Source organism: Oryza glaberrima, chromosome 10 (assembly GCF_000147395.1).
Source record: "Oryza glaberrima chromosome 10, OglaRS2, whole genome shotgun sequence".
NCBI classification, from domain to species: domain Eukaryota; kingdom Viridiplantae; phylum Streptophyta; class Magnoliopsida; order Poales; family Poaceae; genus Oryza; species Oryza glaberrima.
This window is the reverse complement of record NC_068335.1, coordinates 12,604,001-12,631,893: the sequence shown is the minus strand read 5'-3', so window position 1 is coordinate 12,631,893 and position 27,893 is coordinate 12,604,001. Positions and strand designations below refer to the sequence as shown.

General features: G+C 42.4%; 1 protein-coding gene, 1 long non-coding RNA gene, 5 other non-coding genes and 2 pseudogenes across 14 annotated transcripts; 3 read left to right on the top strand and 6 right to left on the bottom strand.

Annotated features, from left to right (window-relative positions):
- Positions 1–129: 129 nt before the first annotated feature.
- On the bottom strand, positions 130–11,269 carry LOC127785754 (uncharacterized). Of its 8 annotated transcripts, none has more exons than XR_008019873.1 (5): positions 11,221–11,269; positions 10,921–11,040; positions 10,616–10,842; positions 722–4,725; positions 130–479 (listed from the first exon to the last, which is right to left on the bottom strand). It is a non-coding gene; the product is annotated as an uncharacterized LOC127785754 (long non-coding RNA). The 8 variants fall into 8 exon arrangements; XR_008019872.1 differs by having other exon boundaries at positions 10,616–10,832; XR_008019875.1 differs by having other exon boundaries at positions 10,616–10,812.
- LOC127753577 (small nucleolar RNA Z188) lies at positions 2,316–2,430 on the bottom strand. The gene has a single exon (XR_008012633.1). It is a non-coding gene; the product is annotated as a small nucleolar RNA Z188 (small nucleolar RNA).
- On the bottom strand, positions 4,052–4,166 carry LOC127753579 (small nucleolar RNA Z188). The gene has a single exon (XR_008012635.1). It is a non-coding gene; the product is annotated as a small nucleolar RNA Z188 (small nucleolar RNA).
- On the bottom strand, positions 4,793–4,906 carry LOC127753580 (small nucleolar RNA Z188). Its single transcript, XR_008012636.1, has one exon. It is a non-coding gene; the product is annotated as a small nucleolar RNA Z188 (small nucleolar RNA).
- LOC127785750 (red chlorophyll catabolite reductase 1, chloroplastic-like) lies at positions 7,168–9,060 on the top strand (annotated as a pseudogene).
- Positions 9,741–9,848, bottom strand: LOC127753581 (small nucleolar RNA Z188). The gene has a single exon (XR_008012637.1). It is a non-coding gene; the product is annotated as a small nucleolar RNA Z188 (small nucleolar RNA).
- On the bottom strand, positions 10,169–10,287 carry LOC127753578 (small nucleolar RNA Z188). The gene has a single exon (XR_008012634.1). It is a non-coding gene; the product is annotated as a small nucleolar RNA Z188 (small nucleolar RNA).
- Positions 11,270–16,746: 5,477 nt separating the features above from the next.
- Positions 16,747–20,172, top strand: LOC127786073 (probable calcium-binding protein CML8). Its single transcript, XM_052313399.1, has 7 exons — positions 16,747–16,965; positions 17,616–17,784; positions 17,902–17,938; positions 18,227–18,254; positions 18,424–18,576; positions 18,683–18,785; positions 19,670–20,172. The coding sequence occupies exons 1-7, from the start codon at positions 16,963–16,965 to the stop codon at positions 19,741–19,743; spliced, it is 567 nt and encodes a 188-aa protein (XP_052169359.1). The 5' UTR covers positions 16,747–16,962; the 3' UTR covers positions 19,744–20,172.
- Positions 20,173–21,204: 1,032 nt separating this feature from the next.
- On the top strand, positions 21,205–24,500 carry LOC127786282 (uncharacterized; annotated as a pseudogene).
- The last annotated feature ends 3,393 nt before the right edge of the window (positions 24,501–27,893 follow it).

The window sequence follows — 27,893 nt, the reverse complement described above, 5'->3', positions numbered from 1 at the left end:
CACACATGGCACAAAACATAAACTCCAAGGTTTTTGGAGAGTTGTTTTTGCCTTCTCTTTTCGGTTGGAATACACAATTATTGTATCAAGAATGGAGAGTTCGAACGGCAAAGCCAAAAGGAAAAAATGTAAACAGAAAACAGCATTTTTTTTTAGCCCAAACGAAACAGAGTTCTTACAGAAAAACGAAACAAAAGGAAACAAAAAACTGGGGATTCCAGTTTCCAAACCAGCTCAACAAAAGCTTGGACATCCACTAAACCTAGCCCCCTTCCAGACATTTTAACACCCACAACAAAGACCAAATATTTTCAGAGCCCATTCCCACGAACTATCCTATATCATCAGGAAGATTATCAGTCGGCTTCAACACTTCCAACGTCTGCATTATCTTTGCTTGAAAGACATCCAAGCTAGTACTCTTTTTCTTTTAGCAGCACCTTCCACCTTTGCATCAAAGACAAAGACCTGTACACGACCTACAAAGGTGATTTGGTCAGTTTATTGTTAAAAACCCAATCATTTCTGGTAATCCACAAACCCCAGGTCATTCCTGCAAAAACCACCATCCCCCCCTGAAACCCCATTTTCTTGTTTACAACCTTGATACAATCCCAGAAAGAGATAGGTACATTATGCAAATTTAGAACTATAGCAATTACACTCCAAGCAAATTTAGCAATGGGACAAGTAAATAAAACATGTGTAGTGCTTTCCTCACCTAGACAAAGCTTGCAGTTCTTATCTCCCCCTCTCCACTTTCTTTTAACCAATTGCTCTGTACATGGAATCATGTTTCTCCCTGCCATATAAAGGAAGTGCTTGATTTTTAGAGGTATCTTGCACCTCCACACCCCTTGCATTTCTTGATCTACCACCCTTCCAAATTTTAGCACCCTATACATAGATCTTGTGGAGAAAATTTTCTTTTTGTCACGAGGCCAAATCACCATGTCTCTCTCTCTCCATTTAGAGTAACCCCCTCCAGCTCCCTCTGCAGTTTATCCAACTCTGGTCTATCTTGACTGTTCAAGTTCCTTCTGAAATGTAGATCCCAGTCCCCCCCATCCACAACTCATTCACAGTCACCTTTTGTTGATAACTTACTGAATACAGAGATGGGAAGCAGGTTTATAAAGACACTTTGTTCAGCCACACATCCTCCCAGAAAAGGGTTTGATTACCCCCCTCCACCTTTTTCTCAATCAACCTTTCCAGAACTGCACCAAAATCATGTAAACCTTTCCAAAACTGAGACTCCCCAACAGCAGAACTTTGAAAGAAACCCTTGTGACCCAGATATTTCTTCCTAAGAACAGTACAACTCATATCACTTAGCAAGCAAATGTTCATAACTTTTGTGTCAATAAAACCCATCCCTCCAAAATCCTTTGGTCTGCTACGGGCTGTCCAACGAATCATGTGATATTTTTTCTTTCCCCCGAGCCTTGCCAGTAGAATCTCCCCCTCACAGTGTCCATTTTATGATGGAACTCATCAGGAAGTTTATAAAACCCATGGCATAAAGAGGAACACTAGATAAGCAAGAGTTTGTCCTTATTTCCCTCCCCCCCCCCCCCCCCCCCCCCCAAAAAAAAAGAAAGGTGACCACTATGCCAAGATTCCAGCCTCTTTTCTATCTTTTGCATTACAGGAATAAAATCTTTTTTCCCCCAATTTCTCCACCCAATTGGTAGACGAAGATAACTGAAGGGCATCCTTCCAACCTTGCAATTTAGCATATTAGCTATCTCTTCCTCCACTTCTTTTGTCACCCCCAAAACATAAACTTCACTTTTCTGATAATTGATTTTTATTCCAGACATCTCCTCAAAACAAAACAGAAGAAACTTAAGAGCTAAAATATTTTCTCTGGTAACCTTAGTAAAAAGAATGGTGTCATCAGCATATTGAAGGTGAGTTAAACCCCCCTCTACCAAATCTGGGACTAAACCCTCTAAGACCCCATTTCTGACAGCTTCTTCTAAAATTGCTGACAGAGCATCCCCCACTAGGTTAAACAAAATAGGTGACAAAAGGTCACCCTGTCTCAACCCCCTAAAAGTTTTTTAAAAAGGGCCCATCTCCCCATTTATATTTATGCTCACCTTACGTCCCTCATTGATCTTTTTAATCCAACTTATAACCCGCTGGTCAAAGTTTTTCTTCTGCAACACCTCATACAAGAAATCCCATTGAACTCTATCGTAAGCCTTCTCAAAATCAATAAAATAGCAATTTTGGAGAGTTGTATCGAAAGCAGCAGGAAAGAAGAAACACAAACACATAAAGAAAACAAATCGATTTCGATTTATGCGTGCCTCAGATGAACTGCGTAAGAATGCATATCACCACTGCTGCGCACCCAGTGGCACGCGAACAAATTCATCGAATTCACCATTGCTAGCTCTTTAATCATCACCAGCACGACATAATCGAAATGGAAGTCTTCAGAAATCAAATTAAAGAATCAATCGGCCTTGAAAATCGAAACACAAGTCTTCACAAATCATATTAAGAAGCAATTGGACCACGGTAGATGTGGTAGACAGATCAATCAAACAAACAGAATTGTCTATTGCTCCAGCAAAATTCTGGAAAAAAAATCAGGATTGATAGTTGTGCTGATCATACTTCAGAGATGGAAAAAGGCGAGAGAAAACATGATAAAGAGGGACCAAATTGTAAGGTCTAAGTCAATCGAGGTCGACCTGACTTCAAATTTGCCGAGGATGTTTGGTCCTGATGTTGCAGACCGAGTCATAGCTGAAATCCAGAAGGCCTTTGGGGTACAAGAGGCCTAGCATTAGAACTGTGACCAGGAATGCATCTGTACATCATTCGAAAGTAATGTTAGTAGTATCCAGTCCGTTTTGCTTGAACAAACAAATATATTGTGTGATTATAATTGCAAATACCATCAGATCTCATAATTTGTCCATGTGTGGATGATCAGATCAAGTTGTTGACTACATCATGTGGTTTTTTCTTTGTTGTCCTATCACTCTGCTTCTATAGCCTGTAGGTGAATCACTGTTGCAGCTAATGAGAGGCAAGTTGGTTGTCAAGGCTGGAAATACTGCGTACTAATAGCTACCAGAGAGTATGGTCTAAAACTCTTAACAAGTTATCCTAGCTGAACAGATGAGGCGATTCTTCAATTTGTAACCTTCATATGTCATTTGCCACTGATGAGAGGCAAACAAAATATCCTTTCAATAATTTCTTTTATGTTTTATTGTGAATTAGTATCAAACTCTCTTCATATTCTCCAAGTTATTAGGAGCTACAATCCTATGGTCCAATTTCTTCAAGAGAGTACTATTTTCTTTAGGTTTTGATGTACAGTTATACAAACCAATGTAATGTTGGTTTTCATGCTGATTTTGTATTCAAACCGTTTCAACCCAAATCTCAGGTCTCCTCTAGAGATACATCGATACACTGATTAAAAGAAAGTGCCCAAAAGGCTAACATAATTTATAAGTACCAGTCAATTGATTTCACAGGTGTTTTCCTCAATTCCTTAAAGAGCAAGGACAGTCAATTAATTTATTTTACAAATGTTTTTTTTTTTTGATGTAAGAAGGTAGAGCCGGCTCTACCTTATAGCCATTTTACAAATGTATTACTGGCTAACGGCCAATAAAAATCTGTATACTGTATTCCCGTCCCGTTAAAAATTTGTGATGAATCTAACTGGTTAATTTCATAGACTAATGCACCAGTTTATGACAAAATTGAAATGCAATAAATCAGAAATTCACCAACTACCAGCCAGTACTAATCCTGACACCCTGCAGGCGGCAGCTACCCGCAGCTCTAGAAGCACACATGGCACAAAACATAAATTCCAAGGTTTTTCGAGAGTTGCTTTTGCCTTCCCTTTTGGTTGGAATACACAATTATTGTATCAAGAATGGAGAGTTCGAACAGTAAAGCCAAAAGGAAAAATGTAAACAGAAAAACAGCAATTTCGGAGAATTGTATCGAAAGCAGCAGGAAAGAAGGAACACAAACACATGAGGAAAAAACATCGATTTTGATTTATGCGTGCCTCAGATAAACTGCATAAGAATGCATATCACCACTGCTGCGCACCCAGCGGCACGCCAACAAATTCATCGAATTCACCATTGCTAGCTCTTTAATCATCACCAGCACGACAGAATCGAAATGGAAGTCTTCAGAAAGCAAATTAAAGAATCAATCCGCGTCGAAAATCGAAACACAAGTCTTCACAAATCATATTAAGAAGCAATTGGACCACGGTAGATGTGGCAGACAGATCAACCAACCAAACAGAATTGTCTATTGCTCCAGCAAAATTCTGAAAAAAAAACAGGATCTACCATTCCTTTAAGGCAAAATTCTGACAAAAATCCGGATTTGCTACTCCTTAATGCCTTGTTCGTTTAATCCCCAAGAGAAGCAGAATGTAGGGGATTGAGGGGGAATGTTTCCACACCACTACAATAGTGTGGAATAAATCCCCTCCAAATCCCCCTCAATCCCCTTGTGAGAGAGATTAAACGAACTAGGCATAAAGCTGAATTCCAACTATTGGGGGGCAAAACCTGCAATCCCCCATCTCTCTTTAACATAGTTCTTTTTTTTTCTTTTTAATATAGAACCAGCACAGCAGCCCAGCAATGCTGAATTTATATATTTTCATACCTTGCCGCGCTATCAGTCGTAATTTCAAAACCTAGTAATTCTGACAACCTGCAAGTAACCATGCACACGAGTCAAATTAAGGAGAGGTTAGAAGAAAAAAAATCAATTTCCCATAGAAGAACTCACAGAAGAACAGAGAGAGAATCTCCGGCCGCGCGCACACAGCGGCACGCGAGCCCATTAATCCAGGATTCACCATTTTTAACTTCTTTAATCATCACTAGCACGCAAGAAAAACTGAAAACACCAATCTTCACAGAACAAATACCCAGCCCAATCGAACCACGGGAGATGTATACCAGATCTATAAAAGAACCAAGATAAATCACTAAAACAAACCAACAGAAATTACTACTAGTATGTATCCTTGGCTCCAGCTCGAGATCCAACAGAACAACCATTTCTTTTAAAAAAAAACGAGATTAAGTAAGCAAAGTTAAAAAAAAAAAAGATAAATCAATAGACCAAATCGAGACCTGATGGGAGGGAGAAGGACTGAAGGACTAGGGATTAACAAGAAGTACAAGCCCGAATCCTACACCCAGACGCGCGAAGGGAGGATGGGAAATACGAGATGGGAGATGCGGCGGGGAGGAACTGAAGGCGAGCTGATGTGATGAGGACGAAGACGAGGACACTTTTGGCTCAAAAAAAAGAAGAGGAAGAAGAAAAAGCCATATGGCCCCATACATGGACCAGCAGCTAGACGAGCACGTGGACGGCTAAGATGCGCCGGGCGGCGGAACGGACGGCACAGATCTGCTCACGCCCCCCCCCCCCCCCCCCCCCCCCCAGCTTTTGGTTGTCCCCGGTACGTGAATTTAACACTGGGATTAGGTGCTCTTTATGCCTCTCGTCGGATGGCGTAATCAGTAAAAAAAAAAAGCTAAATTTTAATTATTTAAACTTAATTTTGAGATAGATTTTGAGATATTTTCAACGGTAGTTTTTTTTCAGCATTAGCTTTTAAGTCACCAAGAACACATGTATAAAAATTTTTACCTATAAATTCATTTTTATTCCACAGGGTGAATAGCCAATCTAGTCCTTGAACTTTTGCTCATGGGTCAAATTAGTCCTTGATGTTTTACATTGACCAAACAAATCCCTTAAAATTATCATGTGGCTTAATATAGTCCTTGGACCCACTTAAAACACCACATAGACATGCCACATCATTCATGCATGTACATTCAACATTTAAATATCCATCTTACCCTTACATTTTCTACAAAAAAAAGAAAAATAACAATGGGAAAAACATGAAGAAAGCAATCATAAAACAAAAGGAAAATGCCACATTTTTTAGTTACAAATGCAACATCATTTTTCCAATGGCCAAATGCCTTTTTTTCTTATTTTTTATTTATTTCCTATGGAGAATGTAAGGGTAGAATGGACATTTTAATTTGCATGCGCAGGTGATGTGGCATGTACACGTGGCATTTTTAGTGGGTCCAAGGACTATATCAAATCACACAATAAAGTTTAGGGACTTATTTGGACAATACAAAACGTCAAGAACTAAATTGATCCTTAAGTGAAAGTTCAAGGATCATATTGGTTATTCACCCTATTCCATAATAAGCTGTTTTGGCTTATTAGGAAAAGAGCCAAACGATGGGGCCTATATATGTTTTCAAAAAAAAGGTATAAACATATATGTTCATAACACATACTCCCTCCTCCATCCCATTATAAGTGCAGCGATGAGTTTTGTGCCCAATTTTAATCGTCTCTCTTATTTGAAATTTTTTTATGATTAGTATTTTTATCGTTATTAGATGATAAAACTAGTTCTTTATGCGTGACTTATGTTTTTAAACTTTTTTAAAAAATGTTTCAAATAAGACGGACGATCACGGAAAATCATGGCTGCACTTATAATGGGAGTACTATGAACCCATACAAGCATACCCTACCTCTACGAACACCTTTGAAAAACTGTGTCAACATATCTCACTGGAAGATCAATTAGCTAGCTGTGTCAAATCTAGATTTTGATTTTAGGTGAGTTGGTTAAAAAAACATACTAGTTGAGCTACACTCACGCAGATCATCTTTATATGAGCTTAGGATTAAAAGCTTATGGTTTTAATTTAATTTTTCAGCTTAGTTGTTTTATAAACGGTAATTTTGGAGTCATATATAGCAATGTAAAAATGCTTATAGCTTTAAAGAAAACCAAATAAAAAATGTTGTCTCTTAGGCTTAATTTTTTTCATAAACTAACATATAAACCTAATCACAGAGTGCCTTAATCTGAAGTGCTGGTAAAAGTTCAATTAGGAATGTTCAGTTGTTGGCGTTGCTGTGGCTGCATGCCGCAGCAAAAAGAAGCCGAAACAGCCCAATTATCTCACATTTTCACCGTCTCGAGATTTCTTTTGCAGTAGAAATGTCCTTTTGATGGATTTTGTAACACAGAGTCATTTTTTTAAAAGAAGAGTTTGCTTTTTCTTTTTCTTTTTTTTAAAAAAGAGGAAAATCTCACTCCCTCTCACCTCACGTCGTTCATGCTCCGCCCACAGCACCACCTCCGCTCGCCGCCGGCGACCTCCCAGGCCCACTCCGCCATCTCCTTCCCACGCCTCCGCCACCGGGGCGCGTTCCGGCTACACCGCGCGGCGGCTCCCACGCTCAGGGCCGCCGTGCGCGCATCCGCGCCCGCGTCGTCGGCGCCGGGAGCCGCCCCGTCCTCGGCCTCTTCCGCGCCGGGAGCGACGGCGCCATTGGGGGTGGAGGTGGAGGTGGCGCGGGAGCTCGCGTCCCGGGCGGAGGCGCGCCTGGGCGCGCGGCTGCTCCCCTCCGCCGTGCCGCCCGACGTCGCCGGGTTCCGCAGCGGCGGCGGCGCCGGGAACGCCGTGGGCTCGCTCGACGTGCGCCGCGGCGCGCCGGGATCGACGGTAATGCCACCCCCTATCTCACTTTTGTTCGTCAGATCATACAGATTTTAGCTGTGCCTGCGCGCTTGGCCTGGCTTCTCTCCCCTCGAAGTATAAGCTGCAAATTAAAATTTACTATTCTTTTAATTGGAGATTATTTCTACTGCTGTAATGTCTAGAGCACAATTAGTCATATGAAATAGTGAAATTGTAGTGACAGGCTGGCAGAGTAGAGCAATCCTATGACGAAATGCAGTAAATTACACTGAAACTGTTTCAGTACAGTTTACTGAGTGTTTTACACTGAAAATTTGCTGCCGAACTATTCGTGATTGCCCCATCAAGGTGAACTTGCAAGCTTTGAGAAGCCAAGATCCATAATCCAACTCTTTGGAGCAAATTATGATTGTTTGTTAGATTAGCAATGCTCAAATTAGTTGATTTATTAGTGCTGCGAAACTTCCAAGATTGAAATGGCACAATTGGTCTGCTCTAGCGTTTGTGCCTCATTCATGATCTTTTCCTACCACTCAAAGATTTCTTGTTACTCTCCAAAGAAAAGGTATCTCACCAATTGAAAAGATACAATTGGAGTGGCCAAAATGATCAATGGCATTCAAACAATGTTATTAATCTCACCAATTGAACACCTGAATCAAGCTGTCTAATGCTTAGCACAGTATAATAATTTCTTGAGTTCTGCAAGGAATGACAAGTGGGGTTGAATTATTATTTTTCTTGTCTACAGATTGATTTCATGCTCCAGTCCTCACTACACTGCAAAGTCCCAAATGGCGCAATCGACATTACATCTCTTCTCATCTTTCTGAACGCCTCGACAGATGCTCCACATTTCCTCATGAAATTTATACAAGGTAGCCCAACTTCGATCGTGGTGCTTCTGGACCTTCTCCCACGGAAAGACCTCGCGCTCCATCCCGAATACATAGAGAGATACTATGAAAATACTCAGGTGGACAAACAGCGTGAGAAGATCGAAGAATTGCCGCAGGCCCGTCCATACCGATCGCGATCCCTCTTCTTGCGCAGCGCCTTCTCACTGACTGCAATACTGATGAGCATTGACTGTGGACAAGGAGGAGAGGGTACCTTGGAAGAGATAGTGCGTGGTCAACTAGCAACAGCTGCTAGGGCACTTCTTCAAATTTGGCTTGATAGTTGTGCTGATCATACTTCAGAGATGGAAGAAGGCGAGAGAGAACATGATAAAGAGGGACCAAATTGTAAGGTCTAAGTCAATCGAGGTCGACCTGACTTCAAATTTGCCAAGGATGTTTGGTCCCGATGTCGCAGACCGAGTCATAGCTGAAATCCAGAAGGCCTTTGGGGTACAAGAGGCCTAGCATTAGAACTGTGTCCAAGGATGCATTAGGATGCATCTGTACATCATTCAAAAGTAATGTGCATAATCAGATGTACTTTGTGATGATAATAGCAAATAGAATCTGGTGTCTTTTCCATCAGATCAAGGTGTTTATTCAATTATGTAGATTCTCTTTTTCGTCCTGCTACGCTTTGTGCATTTGGCTCACTGTCGCAGTTGCTTGGAAGTACTGAAGCTGAACAGAAGACGCAACTCTTCAAACTGTAATCTTGATGTGTGGTTTGCAACTGATGAGGCAAACAAAATTTCCTTCCAAACTACGAGTATCAGTTTTTCTTGTTTGCGATTTCCTTTCAAACTTTCTCTTCCCGTTAGTTAAATTAGATGGAGTTTAGTACAATGATCCCATATGGTCTACTTTCTTCTAGGTTTGTAGACCATTCAATACAAACCACCGTTGGTGTTTGTGCCGATTTTATTTTCAAAACGAAGAGCTCTCCAGTTATTCACCCAAATCATGGGCCTCCTGTATAAATGCATCCGTATTAATTCCCAGGTGTTTTCCTCAATTTCTTAGAGAGCAAAGACCTTGATGTGATATTTGTTTCAATTTACGTAGTACGTATTACTGGTTAATGGATAAATTTACATCCGTGTTTTACATAAATTTACATCCGTGTTTACATATTCACATTCCATCAAGAATTTGCCAAAAAGGAAAACATAAAACATCAAATTTTGAGGGTTGCATAGAAAGTAACAGTAGAGAAGAAACACATAATAGGGGAACAAACACATGAGACGAGAAAAAAAAACAATCGATTTCGATTTATGCGTGCCTCTGCGTAAGAATACATATCACCACAGCTGCGAACCCAGCGGCACGCAAGCACATTCATCGAATTCACCATTGTTAGCTCTTTTAATCATCATCGGCACGCCAGAATCGAAACGGAAGTCATCAGAAATCAACCAAAATTAAAGAAGCAGTCGACGTGAAAGATCAAAATAAAAGGTTTCACAGATCAAATTAAAGAAGCAATAATCCGACCATAGTAGATGTGGCTGACAGATCGATTAAACAGACCAAGAGAAAGTGAGAAATTTTCCATGCTTCCAGCAAAAATCCAGCGACAAAATTCAGGATTCGCCACCCCGTGGGTGGGGGAATTCGATTTCGCGAGAAAGAAATCTTAAGGGAAAAAACCTCAAATGAATGAATTGAGTAAGGGGAAAAAATTTCGGTTTCGATTCGATTCATACGTGCCTCAGATGAATTGAGTAAGGGATATCACCACGGCCGCGCGCGCACAAAGCAGCACGCGAGCACGCTCATCCAGAATTCACCATTTTTTATCTCTGCAATCATCACTGGCACGCCAGAACAATGCGAAAAAAGATCTTCACAAATCAAACAGCCAATCGAACCAAGAGAATTATACTACTACTTACCCATGCCTCCACAGCTCGAGATGCAATCCAACACAACACAACAACGAAAAAACGAGAGAGAAAAAGCAGAATTAAGGAAAAAAAACACAGAATCAATCGATCGACGACCAGAGCGGCAGTTCGTTAACCCGAGGGAGTGGAGACAGATCGAACCAAAAACGAATTGGCGAGAATTTACCGGACGCGAGGGGAGATTGGAGATTGGAGATGCGCAAAGTGAGGAGGAAGACGAGTTGAAGGAGATGAGGAAGTTTACCTGGAAAAGAAGATGAGAAAGGACGCGCGCGCGTCACGAGTAGGTGGGGCCCACACATCGGACCAGCAGCAGCCAGCTTGAACACGTGGACGGCTACGATACGATGAGACGCGTAACGGACGGTCTGGATCTGCTCCCGTCCTATCGCATCCTATCCTCAGATTGCTTTTTGTTGTCTGGTCTACCCAGAGTTAACGCTGGGTCGACGTTTTAAACGCTGGTTTTAACTTGGAGTAAATAAAAAAACAAAATAAAATTACCCAGTAGTATAGAGAGGTTAATTCGTTCTTGACATGATACGTCACCTGAATATGCGCCAGCAAATCCAGCCAGAATTCACCAAAAGTTAATTTCATCCAGGATTCGTCTCGTACTGGCACACGCCAAAACAGGTGCAAAAATCCATATCCATGAATCTTGAAAAACTGTCAAACAAACGAGACTAGCAGTATTAAAAATAAGAGAGGGAGAGATCGATCGATGGCACGAAACCGATCGAAAAGCAAATTATAAGCAGGGGAATTAAAAGTCAAAATCAAATCTGAAAAAGATATTGTTTCTGAAGAAGCTATTCCACACGAATCTGATTCCAACGGAGATCAAACCTTTGCAAATTCGCGCACTTGAATCGATGCATTCGATGGATGGCCGGCGTGGAAGAGGAGGAAGAGATCGAGATCGAGCTGAATATATAGAGGGACGCAATTCATTAACGAACCCTTAGAGCTATCGTTACGCCGTTGGTTACGCACGAGATAAGGGCTTTGACTGGTTATTTTTAGATAAATCTGCGCAGAGTATTGGTCATTAACGGTGCGTAAGATTTGATTATTACCAAAGTAATACCCACTTTAACATATAGTAGAAAAAAAAATACTTGTGCATTGCAACGAGTGAAGTTTATTTTATTAATCTTATTATCGTTATATGGTTTAGTTAAGATGAAATTCACTGTGGGGAGTTCGCTTTGATATATATTCTTTTAGAAAATCATGATCTGCAGTTAGAAGTCCGATCGTCTCAAGTTAGCATGTGAGCTTTTTTAAACAAATTTCTTATATGATTCCTTATGTATTAACAAAAGTGAACAATCTTAAAAATCGATTTAAATACGGATATGTATTTTTAAAAGCAAACGAACTTAAAAACCGACTACACGGATGACGTACCAAAGTACCGGCAAAAACATCTTCAATTTTTATAATAGAGATAGTAGAGAAGAGATATAGAATAAAACCAAAACATAAAATCAAAACCAACTCAAACACGAATGATGAACCGCTGAAAAATCTTTAATTTTTATAACCGACTTAAACACACATGACGGGCAGCGGAAATATTTTTAATTTTTATAATAGTAATAGATATAGAGCAAAATACCAAACTAATATTATGACCAACAACAAGCTTTATAAAAATCAAATCTGATAAAATTTTGATGTTCTAATATTACCTTTTGAGGCAGCTGTACACGTAACATCTTGTTTTCTTCCAAACTAAAAAGTTCGATCAAATCTTGGTCACTAAGGGCATGCTTGGTAGATATCCAACTTCAAAATTTAACTTTATGAGTTAAGTTTGAATTAGCCTAAACCCAACTCCAACCCAACTCCAACTATTCATTTTCGATATGTCTGGATCCTCATCTAGATTCACTCTAGCCTTGTCTGGCTAGGCTACGTGTTTGGAACTGGAAAAAAAATCTACTTTCCAGAGGCAAGCTAGCCTCATGGAACCAGGAAAACCTTGCCAGCAAGGGCGAGCCAAATTGGCTCTCCTTTCTATGGCAAAATTCACTTATGTGGTAACTGCACAGGGAAAGTAAATCAACGAAATAGATGAAGATATTGCCAAAATTTGGCACTTATTCGAATTAGAAAGATATTGCCAAAATTTGAAAAGTACTGGTTCTCTTCACGAAACCGGTCTGACCGGCGGTGTGTGGCCGGTTAGATTGGCAGAGTCCGATCCTGATTTTGTTTTCGTCGGGTCTCATGATTTCTTGCTCGGCAGGGTATGTTTCCGGTTTCTATTGGTTTCTATCCCGAGTTGAAAGTGGAGGAGGACTAGTAGGAGGTAAGACCAACCCCTATATAAGGGACAAGGCCGGTTCAATTGGGAAAAAAAACTATCTACTCACAATCCAATCTAGCCAATTGAATCAATTTTTCAATATTGCATCAACTTTTCGCATAGTTCGTCCATTTTGATTGATTTGCGCCGTAAATCTTCTGTCTTCACTGTGAGAGTGCGAAATCCCTTTGTCGGTTTGTTCTGTAAACCTTTCGTTCGTCCTCGAGACGGGTGTTTATCACTTATTTCATCTAAATCAGCTCCGATAGCGGTTTAATCTATGAAAACCCATCTTAATCTAGCTTTTGCTAGGTTGAGGTGGTTGGCGCTTCCATACCACCGTAAAGTGTTTAGGTGTCTGTTCGTGATTGTTTTCATGAAAAAAAAAGAGGTTGCCAACAGTTGTACCCGTCATCATAATTGGACCATCCTGTATGAACTATGAAGAAGTTATACGCATCACTTTCAACTGCACCAAGTGTACGTGGTGCTTTCGTGCTGGTGATGTATACTTCCACTACATAACATGCTTTCAATCAGCATTCAGCAATTCAACCTACAGAGAGGGACTACTCCGTCCAACGATGGTGCTCACTTCTGTATTTGCCAGTTAAAATCAACAACCCATTGAAGGCTCCTGAAATCAAAAGGATGTATGCCAATAAAGTCACTTTCAGTAGTAGGCCTCCTTTAGAACAAAGATTTTTTAATTAATTTCCCTGAAAAAAGATATTACAAAGGATTTTCGCATGAGTTAAACTAATGCTATGAAATTTTCAATTCGTACATTTCAAATGAGCCCGTTACATTCATTATGTGTGATTGGTTGAGATTAGGTTTAGTACTAGAGGTTTTTTTTTGTCACTTTCGTTGTCAGTTTCTTTTTTCTAATAATAAGGCAAGTAAATGATTTAATTTAAAATATTTTTAAAAATTAAGGGGTCCTTTGAAACAAAGAACGGAAAAAAATACATGATTGAATTGTCATGTCTGGTTAAATACATGAAATGAAATGAGCCAAAAAAAAAAGGGAAGCCACTCCTGCCACTCAGCCCCAGGGCGGCACGGGCGGCGACCAGGCGAGCGCGCCGCTGCCAACCTCTTCCTCTCCTCCCCTCCACCTTGCCGCCGCTCGAGTGCCCGCCGGCAAAGCCGGGGGACGCAATAACGGCGGCGGCGGGGCACCCTACCTCTTCTCGCGGGCGCGGCGGCTGGGGCGATGCCATGACATGAGGGAGGGCAAGCGGGTGCGGTGGTCGCCGGCGGCCAGATCCGGCGTCGGTAGGACCGGATCCGGTCCCCGCACGGCTGGATCGGGCACCTCAGCCGGTGGCGACGGGAAGGACCCGTCTAGATCCGGGCCGGGCGAGGCGCTGGGAGGTGGCGGCTGGCGGCGGGGAAGAGGTTAACGCCGGGGCTGGAAAGGGTGCGGAGACCGGCGGCAGGCAGGGGCGGCGTCGCGGTGGGCAGCAGCGACTCGCACCGAGGTCGCGGCGCCGACGCTCGCGCCGGTCGTGGCGTTGGTGTCGGCGTCTGTCCGCGTGGGGTCACGGCGGTGGCGCTGCGCAGGCAGAGGCTGTGGTGGCGTAGTCATGACGACGACGGAGCTACAGCGGCGCGGACGTCGAGCTAGCTTGCGCCGCCCTGGCTGGATCTAGCTTCCGTCGCCTCCGTGCCGGAGGGCCTGTCTTTGCCGTTATGGTCGAGGTATGAATGCTTGTGAGACGTCATGGACTATTCTGTGGCCGTCAATATGGGGGTGCTTGTGTGGGTGATACGAAGACACCGGCGAAAGCCTTGCCGTGCCTTTGGCCGGTTCGATAACGACGGCGCCCATGGGCGTCATTTTCCTTCTTGGAGACGTTGTTATGGCGTTTCTTCAATATCCCCCACAAATCTCCAGGTGAAAACCTTGTTCTGGCTTTCGGATGAGCGGCGGCGGCGTTACGACGTCGTGTCCTCCTTTGGGGCGTCGCTTCGGAGAAGTTCCAACGCATCGACGACTATTGATGGTCTTTTTCGGTTCAAAAGCTCTCATACATTGTGTTCGGCGAGGCCTTCACCTTCTTGGATTTGCTTTGTTTCTCGTGGTGGGTGTCACGCTCGTTGGTTGTTTTTGCTGATGAAGTCGGAGTTGCTCGCTGATGGGTTGCGGCGACGCCTGGCAAAGATGACATGTTGCAGTCTCTTCCTACGAGTTGTGATGCTGGCCGTGTGAAGGAAGTGGCTCCTCGGTGGCTTGGCTGATGTCCATTGTTGGATGTTGGCTGGGTCGCTTGGGCGGCTAGCTCGGCAACGATAACACCTCTTCTGCGGTGCGGGAGCTGTTGGGTGGCTTTTGTGTTTAGCTTGGCGACGACGTCCTGCTTTTGGGCTCCGCCATCGTGGTTAGTTGTGTAGCGGTGGGTTTTAGCCGGTTTTTCTGTAATTAACTGTGCAGATGTATGGTTTTTGGGCCTGGTTTTCCTTATAAACTGGGTCAATTCTCTTCTTCTAAATATAAAAGTGGAACAAAGTTCTGCCTTAGGTTTAAAAAAAATACATGAAATAAAACCGCATGAATTGTTTGTTTGGATGTCTCACAGAAAAAACAAAAAAACATTTAGAATATTTACATATTGATTTATTAGAGTGAGAAAGAGAGAAGGTGCATTTGAATTCTTATAGCATTTGTAAGGCAAATTTTGCTACAGGACACCGTGACTTCGCGGCTTTAGCTGTAGGACACGGCACGAAGTGACTTCTGGGTAAAAATACTCTCAAAAGTTGGATATTTGCTGGTGGACACTGCACCTATTAAAATAATAATTTCTGGTTCAAGAGGAGAGATAAATTGTGTGAAATGTCAAAAATGCCCTTAGGCCGACATGTCAGGTCTCCTATCTTTCTTCTCTTTATCCCCTTCTCTTCTCTCTCTCATCTCACATGTCAGCGTCGACGGCGGCAGACGGGAGGGCTAGGGCCGAGCGGCTGCGGCGACAGCACCGGAGGCCTCCTCACTCCGCGCGCCGGTGCTCCTCCACACTCCACGCTCCGGCATCGAGAAGCCTCCTCACTCCGCGCACTGGCATTGCCATCCTGCCGCGCCGCCGCTCCTCCGCGCGCCGCAGCCATTGCCGTCCAGCCGTGCCGCCGCTCCTCCACACGCAACTGCCACCGCCGGACCTCACCTGCTGTCCGGCCGCTCCACCCTCGCCCTCCCGCCGTCAGACCTCGCCCTCGCCCGCGCGTCGCCGTGGCCACTCCGCCCTCGTCCTCACCCGCGCGTCGCCGCGACCACTCCGCCCTAGCCCTTGTGCAGTCACTGGACCTCGCATGCCGTCGTCGTCGATGACATGTAAGATGAGAGAGAGAGGAGAAGGAGGGGATAGAGAGAAGAGAGATAGGAGAGCTGACATGTAGGCCCAAGGGTATTTTTGATATTTCACATGATTTCTCTCTCATCTTTAATCGGAAAATATTATTTTAATGGGTGAGGTGTCTATCAGCAAATATCCAACTTTTGGGACTGTTTTCCCCTAAAAGTCACTTCGTGTCGTGTCCTACAGCTAAAACTTCGAAGTCACGATGTCCTGCAGCAAAATTTGCCCATTTGTAAACATAAGGTGAGACCACACGTTAGAGCTTAGAACTCCTACAAAATATGGAGAAAATCTTCCTATCCTTTAAAATTCATTTTAACCGAATTTCCATCATTCCAAATATTGAAAATTATTTCCTGGGACTGAATTCCTATATTTCTCCTACAAATTTCTTCCATCCAAAGGAGTCATAAATTCTAAAATCCAAAATTAGCTTCGGTCAGTACAAACACCAGAATTCAACCAACAAAAGAAACAAAAAAACCTTTTTTTTTGGGGGGTGCAAATAATGTCGAGAACTGGCTGCGACCCAGGACCCAGGGCAAAGTGATTTGGACCCGGAAGGAGCAGGAATAATCCCTGACGACTACCTGATGAGTGATAAGACTCGACTGACGTGTGCTGTGCTGCACTTTCCAATTCTCGTCGCTTTCTCCTTTTTTTTTTCAATTCCTCTCGCTTTACTTTGCACTGTTCGATTCATTCGTCACGGCAGAAGAAACCATTTTTAATTATTCGCCCTTTCTTCCTCCATCTCACTTTGGTTCCTTCAAGAAACGGAACATCAAGAAAGAGGAGAGGAGAGGAAAAGCAAGTGAGGTTTCAGACTTCTGAGGTGCTCTGGAGAAGTTTGGTCTCGATCATCATCTCTCTGAAGCCTGACAGAGTTTCAGCCCCGATTACCACTTGATCATGGTATGCAAGCTTGCCCTCTGCAGATATGCTGATTGAGATGCTTATTCTCCTATGGCTATGTCGATTCCTTCATATTGATTTTCCTTTCTTGGTCTAGTTTGGCATCTGCTTTTCATCCGGTTTCTTGATGATGAGATTAGTTTCTGACCAAGTAGCTGAATTTCGTTAGTAAACATATGGTTTTGTAAGCTTGCACACGAACTCTTGTTATCTGAATATCGAATTCTTCAAATTAATTTTTCCTTCTTGGTTTGGTGTCTGCTTTCCATCCGGTTTCTTGATGATGAGATTAGTTTCTGACGAAGTAGCTGAATTTCGTTAGGAAACATATGGTTTCGTAAGCTTGCGCATGAACTCTCGTTATCTGAATATTTTTTAAAAAAGGTTTACCCGGTACGAGAATTGCTTATCAGAACAACGTATCCGTGATCCTAAACATGTATATACTTCAGGTTGAAAAAAGAAATTAGAGTTCATTTCGAGTTTGCTCCCCTCCCAGTGATTGCTTCTCTGAAGTCAATTAGGATAGGATAAACAGAAGCAACAGTTACTGTGGAGAGAACCAGAGCAAGAACCTGATGAACCAGCATAATTAACCAAAAAAATTCGCTGAAAAATTCTGAACTGAATTAACCATGAGACGCATGCAGGCGAGCAAATACAGAGGCTACTACCACGAGGAGGCATCGTCGGCCGCCGGCGGCGGCGGCGGCGGCGACGGGTACAGGAGGGAGAAGCAGGTGAGGAAGAAGCGGCTGACGGCGCAGAAGAGGAAGGAGATCAAGGAGGCGTTCGACCTCTTCGACACCGATGGATCAGGTTCTGGATTTTTTTTTCCTCATGCCTCCTCTCCTCTTTGCACTGATCGATGAACTGAAACTTGGTAATTGCTCACTTGTTCTTGCTTGCTTGCTTTGCTGCATCCTTGCACTGCAGGCACCATTGATCCAAAGGAGCTCAACGTCGCCATGAGGTACATATGTTTCAATACTATTGTGGCTAAGATTGAATTGTTAACGCGTGATTAATTAAATATTAAAATTTTAAAAGCTATATTTATTTGATATATGTATATTTTTTTAAAAAAATTCTATATAGTTTTTTTTAACAAAACGTGCTCTTTAGCAATTCAGAAAACGTGCTAACGGATAACATGGGAATTGTCCAAAGCAACTGCCGAAATGAACGGCTCTAAATCCTAGTACTAATTGTAAGCTGTGGCTACAAGCTGAAATTTTGTTCATTTTCTGTGTGTTTTCAGAGCACTGGGGTTTGAGCTGACACCAGAGGTACCAAAACCTGCCTGAGCATATATGACTTCTTTTTCTCAATCCATTTCTCCGACGACGGAAGCTACGAACAGATATGTTCATCAGTTGTTGGGAGCTAAGCTGACAGTAAAAAAAAAGAGCAGAGGATGGATATGCAAATGAGAAACGTTTTGGTATGCAAATGCAGCAAATACATCAGATGATCGCGGAGGTGGACAAGGACGGGAGCGGGACGATCGACTTCGACGAGTTCGTGCACATGATGACCGACAAGATGGGCGAGCGCGACGCCAGGGAGGAGCTCAACAAGGCCTTCAAGATCATCGACAAGGACAACAACGTCAGTGTCCTTTCCTTCTTCTTCTTCTTATTGTTCTTGTTCTTGTTCTTGTGGTCGTTGTTGTGTGTAATTTGAATCTGAATCTGAACCTGAATATGATGAACAGGGGAAGATCTCGGACGTGGACATCCAGCGGCTGGCCATCGAGACCGGCGAGCCCTTCACGCTGGACGAGGTCAGGGAGATGATCGAGGCCGCCGACGAGAACGGTCTGATTTGTTGTTTCTCCCACACCCCCAGCATTTTCTTTTCTATGATTGGCTTGAATTTTACCAAGCAATTAATCGGGATATATCCTGTGCGCATAAGATTTAGGTGCTTTCGCCGCACTCACAAATTAACAAATGCTAAAAGAGCATTCTCAAAAATTTTTTACACGTGCATCTATTTTTACGGGCCATGATTCTAATCCCTCAAGGGAACGTCCCCTAGCGTAAATTTTTCTCTCAAATTTAGTGTAAATGGTTATGAAAAAAAAATCTATTTTTTTTAGCAAATTGGAGTATACTAACATCTTTCACTGCACAAAAAAATTATATCCAAATTCGATCTACCCGTGGAGAAATGAATAAGACAAATCCAAAGGTGAATTTGTCTATTTCTTAATGTGTGAGTTGAGTCTTACCTTGATTTTTAAAATTTTTTAAGTAGTTTATATGTATATGGCATGAATGGAGTCAAATTTTTTTTCATAATTTTCTTATAACTATTTGGATAGCATTTGAATAAATGAGGAGACATTTCCTCAATACCCCTCAAGAGTTTAAAATACTTTCCTTAATTTTCTATATGTATATATAAATTTTCGATTTCAAATATATAGAGTATTATTAAGAGATATTTTAACAAATTTATACCCTTAAAACTGCCGCACTTCTTTTCTATTTTTTTCATCACTGAAAGATAATAAATTTAAATGTGAAAATTTGCATGTAGATGGAGATGTATAAACATTATTTTTATAATTTTTCTGTAGCATTTGTTAGCTCGTGCATACCGCCAATACGTCCCAAACTTATGTGCACCTAATATGCTGCCATAATTGATGGACTAGTTTGGTGCACGAAACTTGATCGAATTTTTGGTTTTGCAGGTGATGGCGAGGTCGACCACGAGGAGTTTCTCAAGATGATGAAGAGGATAGGATTTGGGGCCGGGTTCTTTTAGCTCAGGAAGCAGCTATAATCACTAATGCTTCAGTAAACACAAAATGATGGGGAGTTTGTTTTAGGCATGATGTACCAACTAGGAAGAGGATTCTTCCACTTATGTCACTCCGAATTTGAGTCGATCACTGACATGTGAATCTCCTGGGTGAAAGCTCAAATATAACACTAGTTAGAGAGAAGTAAAGTCAGATGTTTTTCATCCTACCGACTGGATGGCATACTATGTATATATGTAGGTTAAGTTGGTACCATATCACCGTATGTCTGCAACTGGTATTTTGGTGATTGAGATGATGTACATAATTGTACAGCAGTATAGATACCAAGGTACTAAGGTAGATCAAATAAACACGAGATTATTATTGCTCGAAGAAAACATTGGTTTGATCTGCTACCCGGCCTACTACAATTTGATACTAGCATAAACTGTTTTTTTCGGGAACACCATTTCCCTTTCCTCCAGGATCGATGCTTTTCATGGCTCTCTTTTCTCAGGGTCTCGAGTGCGCCACTTGATTATGGCTTCAATTTCGTCCGGTGGTATGAATGCCCACTGGTGGAGAAACCATCTTTTGTCGGTCGGGCTAATTCCACAATAGTCCCGATTGCAACAAAAACTGGGACTTAGTCCCGGTTAAAAAGGGTAACGGGCATATTTGATCTTTAGTCCCGGTTGGTAACAACAACCGGGACTAAAGATCATCTTTTGTCCCGGTTCAAATACTGTCAGGTCTTGGCAGGCCCCCCCGGGATCTTTAGTCCCGGTTGGTAACACCAACCGGGACTAAAGATCGTAACTTTAGTTCTGGTTGGTGCGATCTTTAGCCCCGGTTCATAACACCAACCGGGACTAAAGTCCCACCCCTATATATATGTCTTTTTCGTCCTCCAGCCCGAGCAAGCTTCAAAATTTCTTAAAAAAAGAGGGGAGGTCATGCCAAAATTTCTAGTAAATTTATTTTGGTAATTATATACAAATCGGAGGTGCCTAAAAGGTTAGCAACTTCATCCTTCAATGTTTTTTTTTCATATTACATTTGGAGCTATGTTTTGCACACTTTTTTTGTCTCCAAAATTTTGTTGTTAGTTGATGAGAGAGAAAATTTGTGTGGGGAAGAAAGAATATATAGAAATTTAGTTTATTTGCTAAAGAAGGTTTTATAAAATAGTTGAGAAGGAAAATATAGTGAAAGTTAATCTTCAATAATAGAAAACAAACTAAAATGAAAAATTAAAATAAGTACAACACATTAATATTAGTTTAAAACTTTATAAATAGTAAATATATAATTATTTGGTGTAATATTTCATAATTTTTGTATGAATAATGATATGTCATTATTGTGTGACTGTTGAAAGAGTTTGCAATTATTTTATAATTATTGTATGACTGTCATTATTGTATGAATAATTATGTGTGTACGATTTTTTTTATGTCATGTAGATGGATCGGCAATGGATGTACGCTGACCAGTGGTCCAAAGAGTTTATTGACGGCGTGCATTATTTTTTGAGAGTGGCCGAAGCTAACAGGTAAAAGGGTTTTATTTGTTGTCCATGCAATAAGTGTAAGAATCAGAAGGAGTATTCTGCATACAGGACTATTCATTTCCACTTGTTTGAGTCAGGGTTCATGCCAAGCTATAATTGTTGGACATCCTACGGAGAGCAAGGTGTTGAAATGAAAGAAGATGAAGTGGAAGACGACAATATTCCGGACTTTGCTCAGTACGCTGGATTTGAAGGAAATCAAACGGGTGAGGAGGAAAGGGATGCTGATGGTAACAACGTTGCGGATGATCTTGGTCAGATGTTGCAGGACGCCAAGGAGGATTGCGAAAGTGAAAAGGGGGCCCATAAATTGGACAAGATGTTAGAGGACTACAGAACGTCGTTGTACCCAGGTTGTAAGCAGGGGCACAAAAAGTTGGATACCACTCTGGAGTTCTTGCAATGGAAGGCAAAAAATGGTGTTAGTGACAAGGCATTTGGCGATTTATTGAAACTCGTCAAAAACATTCTTCTGGAGGGAAACAAATTGCCCGAGACAACGTACGAGGCTAAGAAGATAGTCTGCCCTCTAGGACTGGAAGTTCAGAAGATTCACGCATGTCCGAATGATTGTATCCTATATCGCGGTGAGGAGTACGAGAACCTAGAAACATGCCCTGTTTGCAAAGCACTATGATACAAGATTAGACAAGATGATCCAGGAGAAGTTGACGGGCAGCTAACGAAGAAGAGAATTCCTGCTAAGGTGATGTGGTATTTCCCTATAATACCACGGCTAAGGCGTTTGTTCAGGAACAAGGGGAATGCTAGAATGATGCGATGGCACGCTGAAGAGCGTCAACAGGACAGGATGCTGAGACACCCCGCCGATGGTTCGCAGTGGCGAAACATCGACAGAAAATTTAAAGACTTTGGAAAGGACACACGAAACATACGGTTTGGTTTAAGTACGGATGGCATGAATCATTTTGGAGAGATGAGCAGCGGCCATAGCACTTGGTCCGTTCCGATGTGTATCTACAACCTCCCCCTTGGCTATGCATGAAGAGGAAGTACATAATGATGCCGATTATAATTCAAGGGCCCAAGCAACCTCGTAACGACATCGATGTGTACCTAAGACCACTGGTCGAAGATCTTAAACTGTTGTGGAAGAAGGAAGGTGTCCCCGTGTGGGATGAGGACAAACAGGAGGAGTTTAACCTACGAGCGCTGCTGTTCGTAACCATCAACGATTGGCCTGCACTTATCAACATATCCGGGCAGTCCAACAAGGGGTACAAGGCTTGCACTCACTGTATGGATGAAACAGAAAGTACGTATCTTAAGCACTGTAGGAAGGTTGTGTACATGGGTCATCGTCGATTCCTTGCAGCAAACCACCCGGTACGGAAGAAAGGCAAGCACTTTGAACATAAGACGGACCACCGTATGAAGCCTAAACATCACAACGGAAAAACAGTATTTGCTATGGTTAAAGATCTTAAAGTAGTGTTTGGAAAGGGGCTTGGCAGCCAGCCTATAGAAAGCGAAGATGGTCACGTGGCGATGTGGAAAAAGAACTCTATATTTTGGTAGTTACCCTATTGGGAATTCTTGGACGTCCGCCACGCAATCGACGTGATGCACCTCACTAAGAATCTTTGTGTAAACCTTCTTGGCTTCCTAGGTGTATATGGAAAGTCGAAAGATACACTGGAAGCACGTAATGATCTGAAGCATATGGAACAACGCGGTGACCTTCACTCGGAACCAAAGGAGAAAGGAAGCCATTACTTGAGTCCAGCCAGCTACACTATTAGCAAGGCAGAGAAGGAAAGTATGTTTGAATGCTTGGAGAGCATCAAGGTATCGTCTGGATACTCCACGAATATAAAGCGAATAATAAGCACGAAGGAGAAGAAGTTCACAAATCTAAAGTCTCATGACTGTCACATGTTGATGACACAGCTGCTACCAGTTGTAATAAGGGGTATCCTCCCAGACAATGTCCGAGCAACAATAACAAAGCTATGTGCTTTCATGAACGCAATTTCGCAGAAGGTCATCGATCCTGATATATTAGAAGCCCTGCAGAATGATGTGGTGCAATATCTTGTCAGCTTTGAGTTGATATTTCCACCTTCATTTTTCAATATAATGACGCATCTGCTTTGTCATCTTGTCAAAGAGATCGGTATTCTCGGTCCTGTGTACCTACACAACATGTTTCGTTTCGAGAGGTACATGGGCGTTCTGAAGAAGTATGTTCGTAACCGTGCTCGTCCAGAGGCAAGCATCGCCAAGGGGTATGGAACAGAGGAGGTCATTGAATTCTGCGTAAAATTTATCGAAGACCTTCGCCCAATCGGGGTACCTGAATCACGCCATGAAGGGAGACTACGGGGAAAGGGGACTCTCGGAAGGAAAGCAATAATGACGGTAGACAACAATTTATTCCGTAAAGCCCATTTCACGGTTCTGCAACAATCTTCATTGGTGGCTCCCTACATCGAGGAGCACTTGGCTCTAGTTCGCGCCAGAAACATCGGTAAGTCCGATGCATGGATTACAAGGCATCACATTGATACTTTCTCCACGTGGCTGCGACAACATCTCAAGGGTAACGAGACGATTAACCAACAACTGGCCTTCCTGGCGAGGGGACCATCCGACTCGATCGCGACATTCCAGGGATATGAAATCAATGGGTACACATTCTACACGAGGGCCCAAGACATGAAGAGCACGAACCGGAACAGTGCTGTTCGTATTGATGCCACGGGACACGATGGTACAACTGGCACGTATTATGGTGCCATCGAGGACATATGGGAACTTGACTATGGACCTCTCAAGGTCCCTCTATTCCGGTGCCAATGGGCTAGGTTGATTGGTGGAGGCGTAACGATTGATGACAGTGAGATGACAACGGTTGACCTTAACAAGGTTGGATACTCGGACGAACCTTTTGTCCTTGCCAATGATGTAACCCAAGTTTTTTACGTCAAGGACATGTCTAGCAAAGGAAAAAAGGGCAAAGGGCCTGATGAGCCGAAGCACCACGTGGTTCTCCTAGGAAAAAGAAAAATCGTCGGAGTGGAGGACAAGACTGACGAGGATTACAATCAGTTTAATGGGCAACCCCCTTTCACGGTGACGATTGACCCTAGCATCCTCCTATCAAATGAAGACACCCCTTACTCACGTAGCGATCACAAGGAAGGGACACTAGTGAGGAGAAAGTATGTGCGGTCAACCGTCACCGCCGATGTATTGCCGTAATTGTTCTGTACACGATGTAAACTATGTTGGATGTACTGAATATCCATACAAATCAATTGTTGTATGGCATATGTTAATTATGTATGATTATTAGAATTTTTATCAAATTGAAATCATCCATATGCTAGTTATATATGATTATTAGATTTTTTATTAATTATGTATGATTATTAGAATTTTAATCAAATTGAAATCATCCATATGCTAGTTATATATGATTATTAGAATTTTTAAAGGTTTTAAATCATGCACGTGGTAGTTACATATGTCAATTAGAATTTTCAACAATTTAATATCATGATATGCTAGTTATATATGATTATTAGATTTTTTATTAAAATCATGCATGTGGTATTTACATATGTTAATTAGAATTTTCAACAATTTAATATCATGATATGCTAATTATATATGATTATTAGATTTTGTATTAATTTTAAATCATGCATGTGCTATTTTTATATGTTAATTAGAGTTTTTAACAATTTAATATCATGCAGATGCTAATTATATATGATTATTAGATTTTTTAACAATTTTAAATCATTCGTGTGCTTATTATATATTATCCACGTATTCTACTACATACAACAATAATTTTTCGAAGGTTTTATCATTAATTGTTCGACTTTAAATAATTGTAATGCATTTTTTACTATTTTAGAAACACATATGCAATGAAATTCAAGACACAACTTCTATTATCTTTAGTCCCGGTTCCTAACCCTAACCGGGTTTAAAAAGAATTTGGAAATAGCGGGAAAAGATTTTTAGTCCCGGTTGGTGAGAACAACCGGGAGTAAAAATATCTTTACTCCCGGTTCGTACGAACAAACGGGACTAAAGATCTTTTCTTTAGTCCCAGTCGTTGTTACGAACCGGAGTAAAGATATTTTTACTCCCGGTTGTTCTCATCAACCGGGACTAAAGATCCGAGGATATATATATTTCCGGTGCGCCCTCGTCTTCTCCACCAACACTTAGACATTTTTCAATCTCGGCTTCTCCTTCGCCGCCACCGTGCCTAGGGCAACCCCGCACCGACACCGCCGTCGTCTCTCGCCGTCGCTTGGCGGTCCTCGCCGCCTCCACCACAGACGCCGCTGCTGCATCTCTTGGGTGAGAGCTGCCGCTGCCTCTCTCTCTCGATCTCGATCTCGATATCTCTCTCTCTCCATGGCCGACGACCGACTTCGATGCAGCCGCCGCCGCCGCCGACGCCGTCGCCACTGCCACTCCGCCGTCCCCGCCTCGAGCTCGCCACGCCGCCGCGACGCCATGCCGTCGCCACTGCCACTCCGCCGCCGCCGCCTCGAGCTCGCCACGCTGCCGGGCCCTGACGCCGCCGCCGCGCCTGCACGCCGCCGGGCCGGCCCACGGCGCCCCGACGCCGCCGCCGCACCGCCACGCCACTGCCACGCGCGCCCAACATTGCTGAACGTGAACGTACGTGATTGAAACGTGACCAAACGCGAACGAACGTGAACGATACGTGGACGACCTTTGAACGAACGCTGAACGAACATGAATGAAACGTGCACGAACGCGAACGAACGTGCACGAAACGTTAACGAATGCGAACGAACGTGCACAAAACGTTAACGAACGCGAACGAACGTGCACGAAACGTTAACGAATGCGAACGAACGCGAATGAACGCGAACTAGCGTGAACGAAACGCTTACGAACGTGAATGAAACGCTTACGAATGCGAATGAGCGTGAACGAAACGATTACGAAACGCGAACGAACGTGCACGAAACGCTTACGAACGTGAATGCACTTGTACTAAAAGTGTGAAAACGAACGCGTTTATACTAATACATTTTACTGGTAATACATATATGATTATATATGTAACTTGGCCCGCTTAGACTAATACATTTTCCTGGTAATGTTGCAGAGAAGACGTCGTCGTCGTCCCTCAAGCCGAAGTGGTAGCTAGCCATCGAAGGAATTCGCGCAGGCAAGTGATGTAAAGAAGTGATTGTTAGATATTTAATATAAGATTGTTAGACTTAGCATATATGATTATTACAATTTTAATGTAAGATTGTTATCGATTTAATATAAGTTTGTTAGACTTAGCATATATGATTGTTAGCGATTTAATATAAGATTGTTAGATTTAGCATATATATATATATATGATTATTACAATTTTAATATGAGATTAGTAGCGATTTAATATGAGATTAGTAGAGATTTAATATAAGATTAGTAGCGATTTAATATAAGATTGTTATACTTAGCATACATATATGATTATTACAATTTTAATATGAGATTAGTAGCGATTTAATATAAGATTGTTAGACTTAGCATATATGATTATTACAATTTTAATATAAGATTATTAGAGATTTAATATAAGATTGTTAGAGATTTAATATAAGATTGTTAGACTTAGCATATATATATGATTATTACAATTTTAATATGAGATTAGTAGCCATTTAATATAAGATTATTAGAGATTTAATATAAGATTAGCATAGTTTTAATATTACGGTTAGCAAATACATCCTATATACCTAACAAATATTTTTTGTATGCACAGATGGCTGATCGCGATGAGGAACAGATACTATATGATACAATCGCAGAGGGAAGCAGCCAGTACTGGAACGAAGAAGAGAGGAACGACGATCCAAACCAGTGCTTGAACGAGGAGGGGAACGTGGAGAGGGATGCGGAGGGGAACGAGGAGGGGAACGATGAGGAGGAGGCTAGTGGAAGTCATCCCTCCGCTGGACAGAAGAGGGCACGCGGACAACGAGGTGCCGCGAAGAAGATAGAGGGTCGGCACATCATAACTGAGGTGGACGAAGACGGCCGACCTAGTGCCCCAGCAGAAGCAGCCAAGAATTTTGTACGCCACAGCGGTTGGGTTGTGAGGGACAACGTGCCTGTCAGCACGGTGTACTGGCGCAGAACAAGGGCACGCGGGGATAATGACAGCTTTGTCCCGGACTCAGAGAAAGAGATGCTGTGGACCACAATGCTCGAGACGTTCACGCTACCCGCGGGTACGGAGAACATAGTGAAACAGTGGACTCTGAAGAAAATGGCAGAACAGTTCTAGAGCTTCAAGGGAGATCTCTACAAGAAATACATCCTGAAGGGACTAACACCGAACTTCGACGTATTCCCAAAGCTAAGGGATCATTGGGACGAGTTCGTTGCTTACAAGATAGGGCAACAAGGGCAAGCGATGATGGCCAGAAACAAAGACAATGCCGCCAAGAAGAAGTACATCACCACTTGGGGTCAGGCGGATATAGCGTTGCAATGCCGAAGTAGGAGGAGATGGAGGCAAGTTTGATTGAGAGGGGTATCGAACCGGCCACCGCTAAATGGCTGGATCGATCG

Coding starts and splice junctions, on each gene's coding strand:
- LOC127786073 (XM_052313399.1), top strand. Junction 17,939..18,226: donor GAGCTCAACGTCGCCATGAG/GTACATATGTTT, acceptor GTGTGTTTTCAG/AGCACTGGGGTTTGAGCTGA. Junction 18,255..18,423: donor GGTTTGAGCTGACACCAGAG/GTACCAAAACCT, acceptor ATGCAAATGCAG/CAAATACATCAGATGATCGC.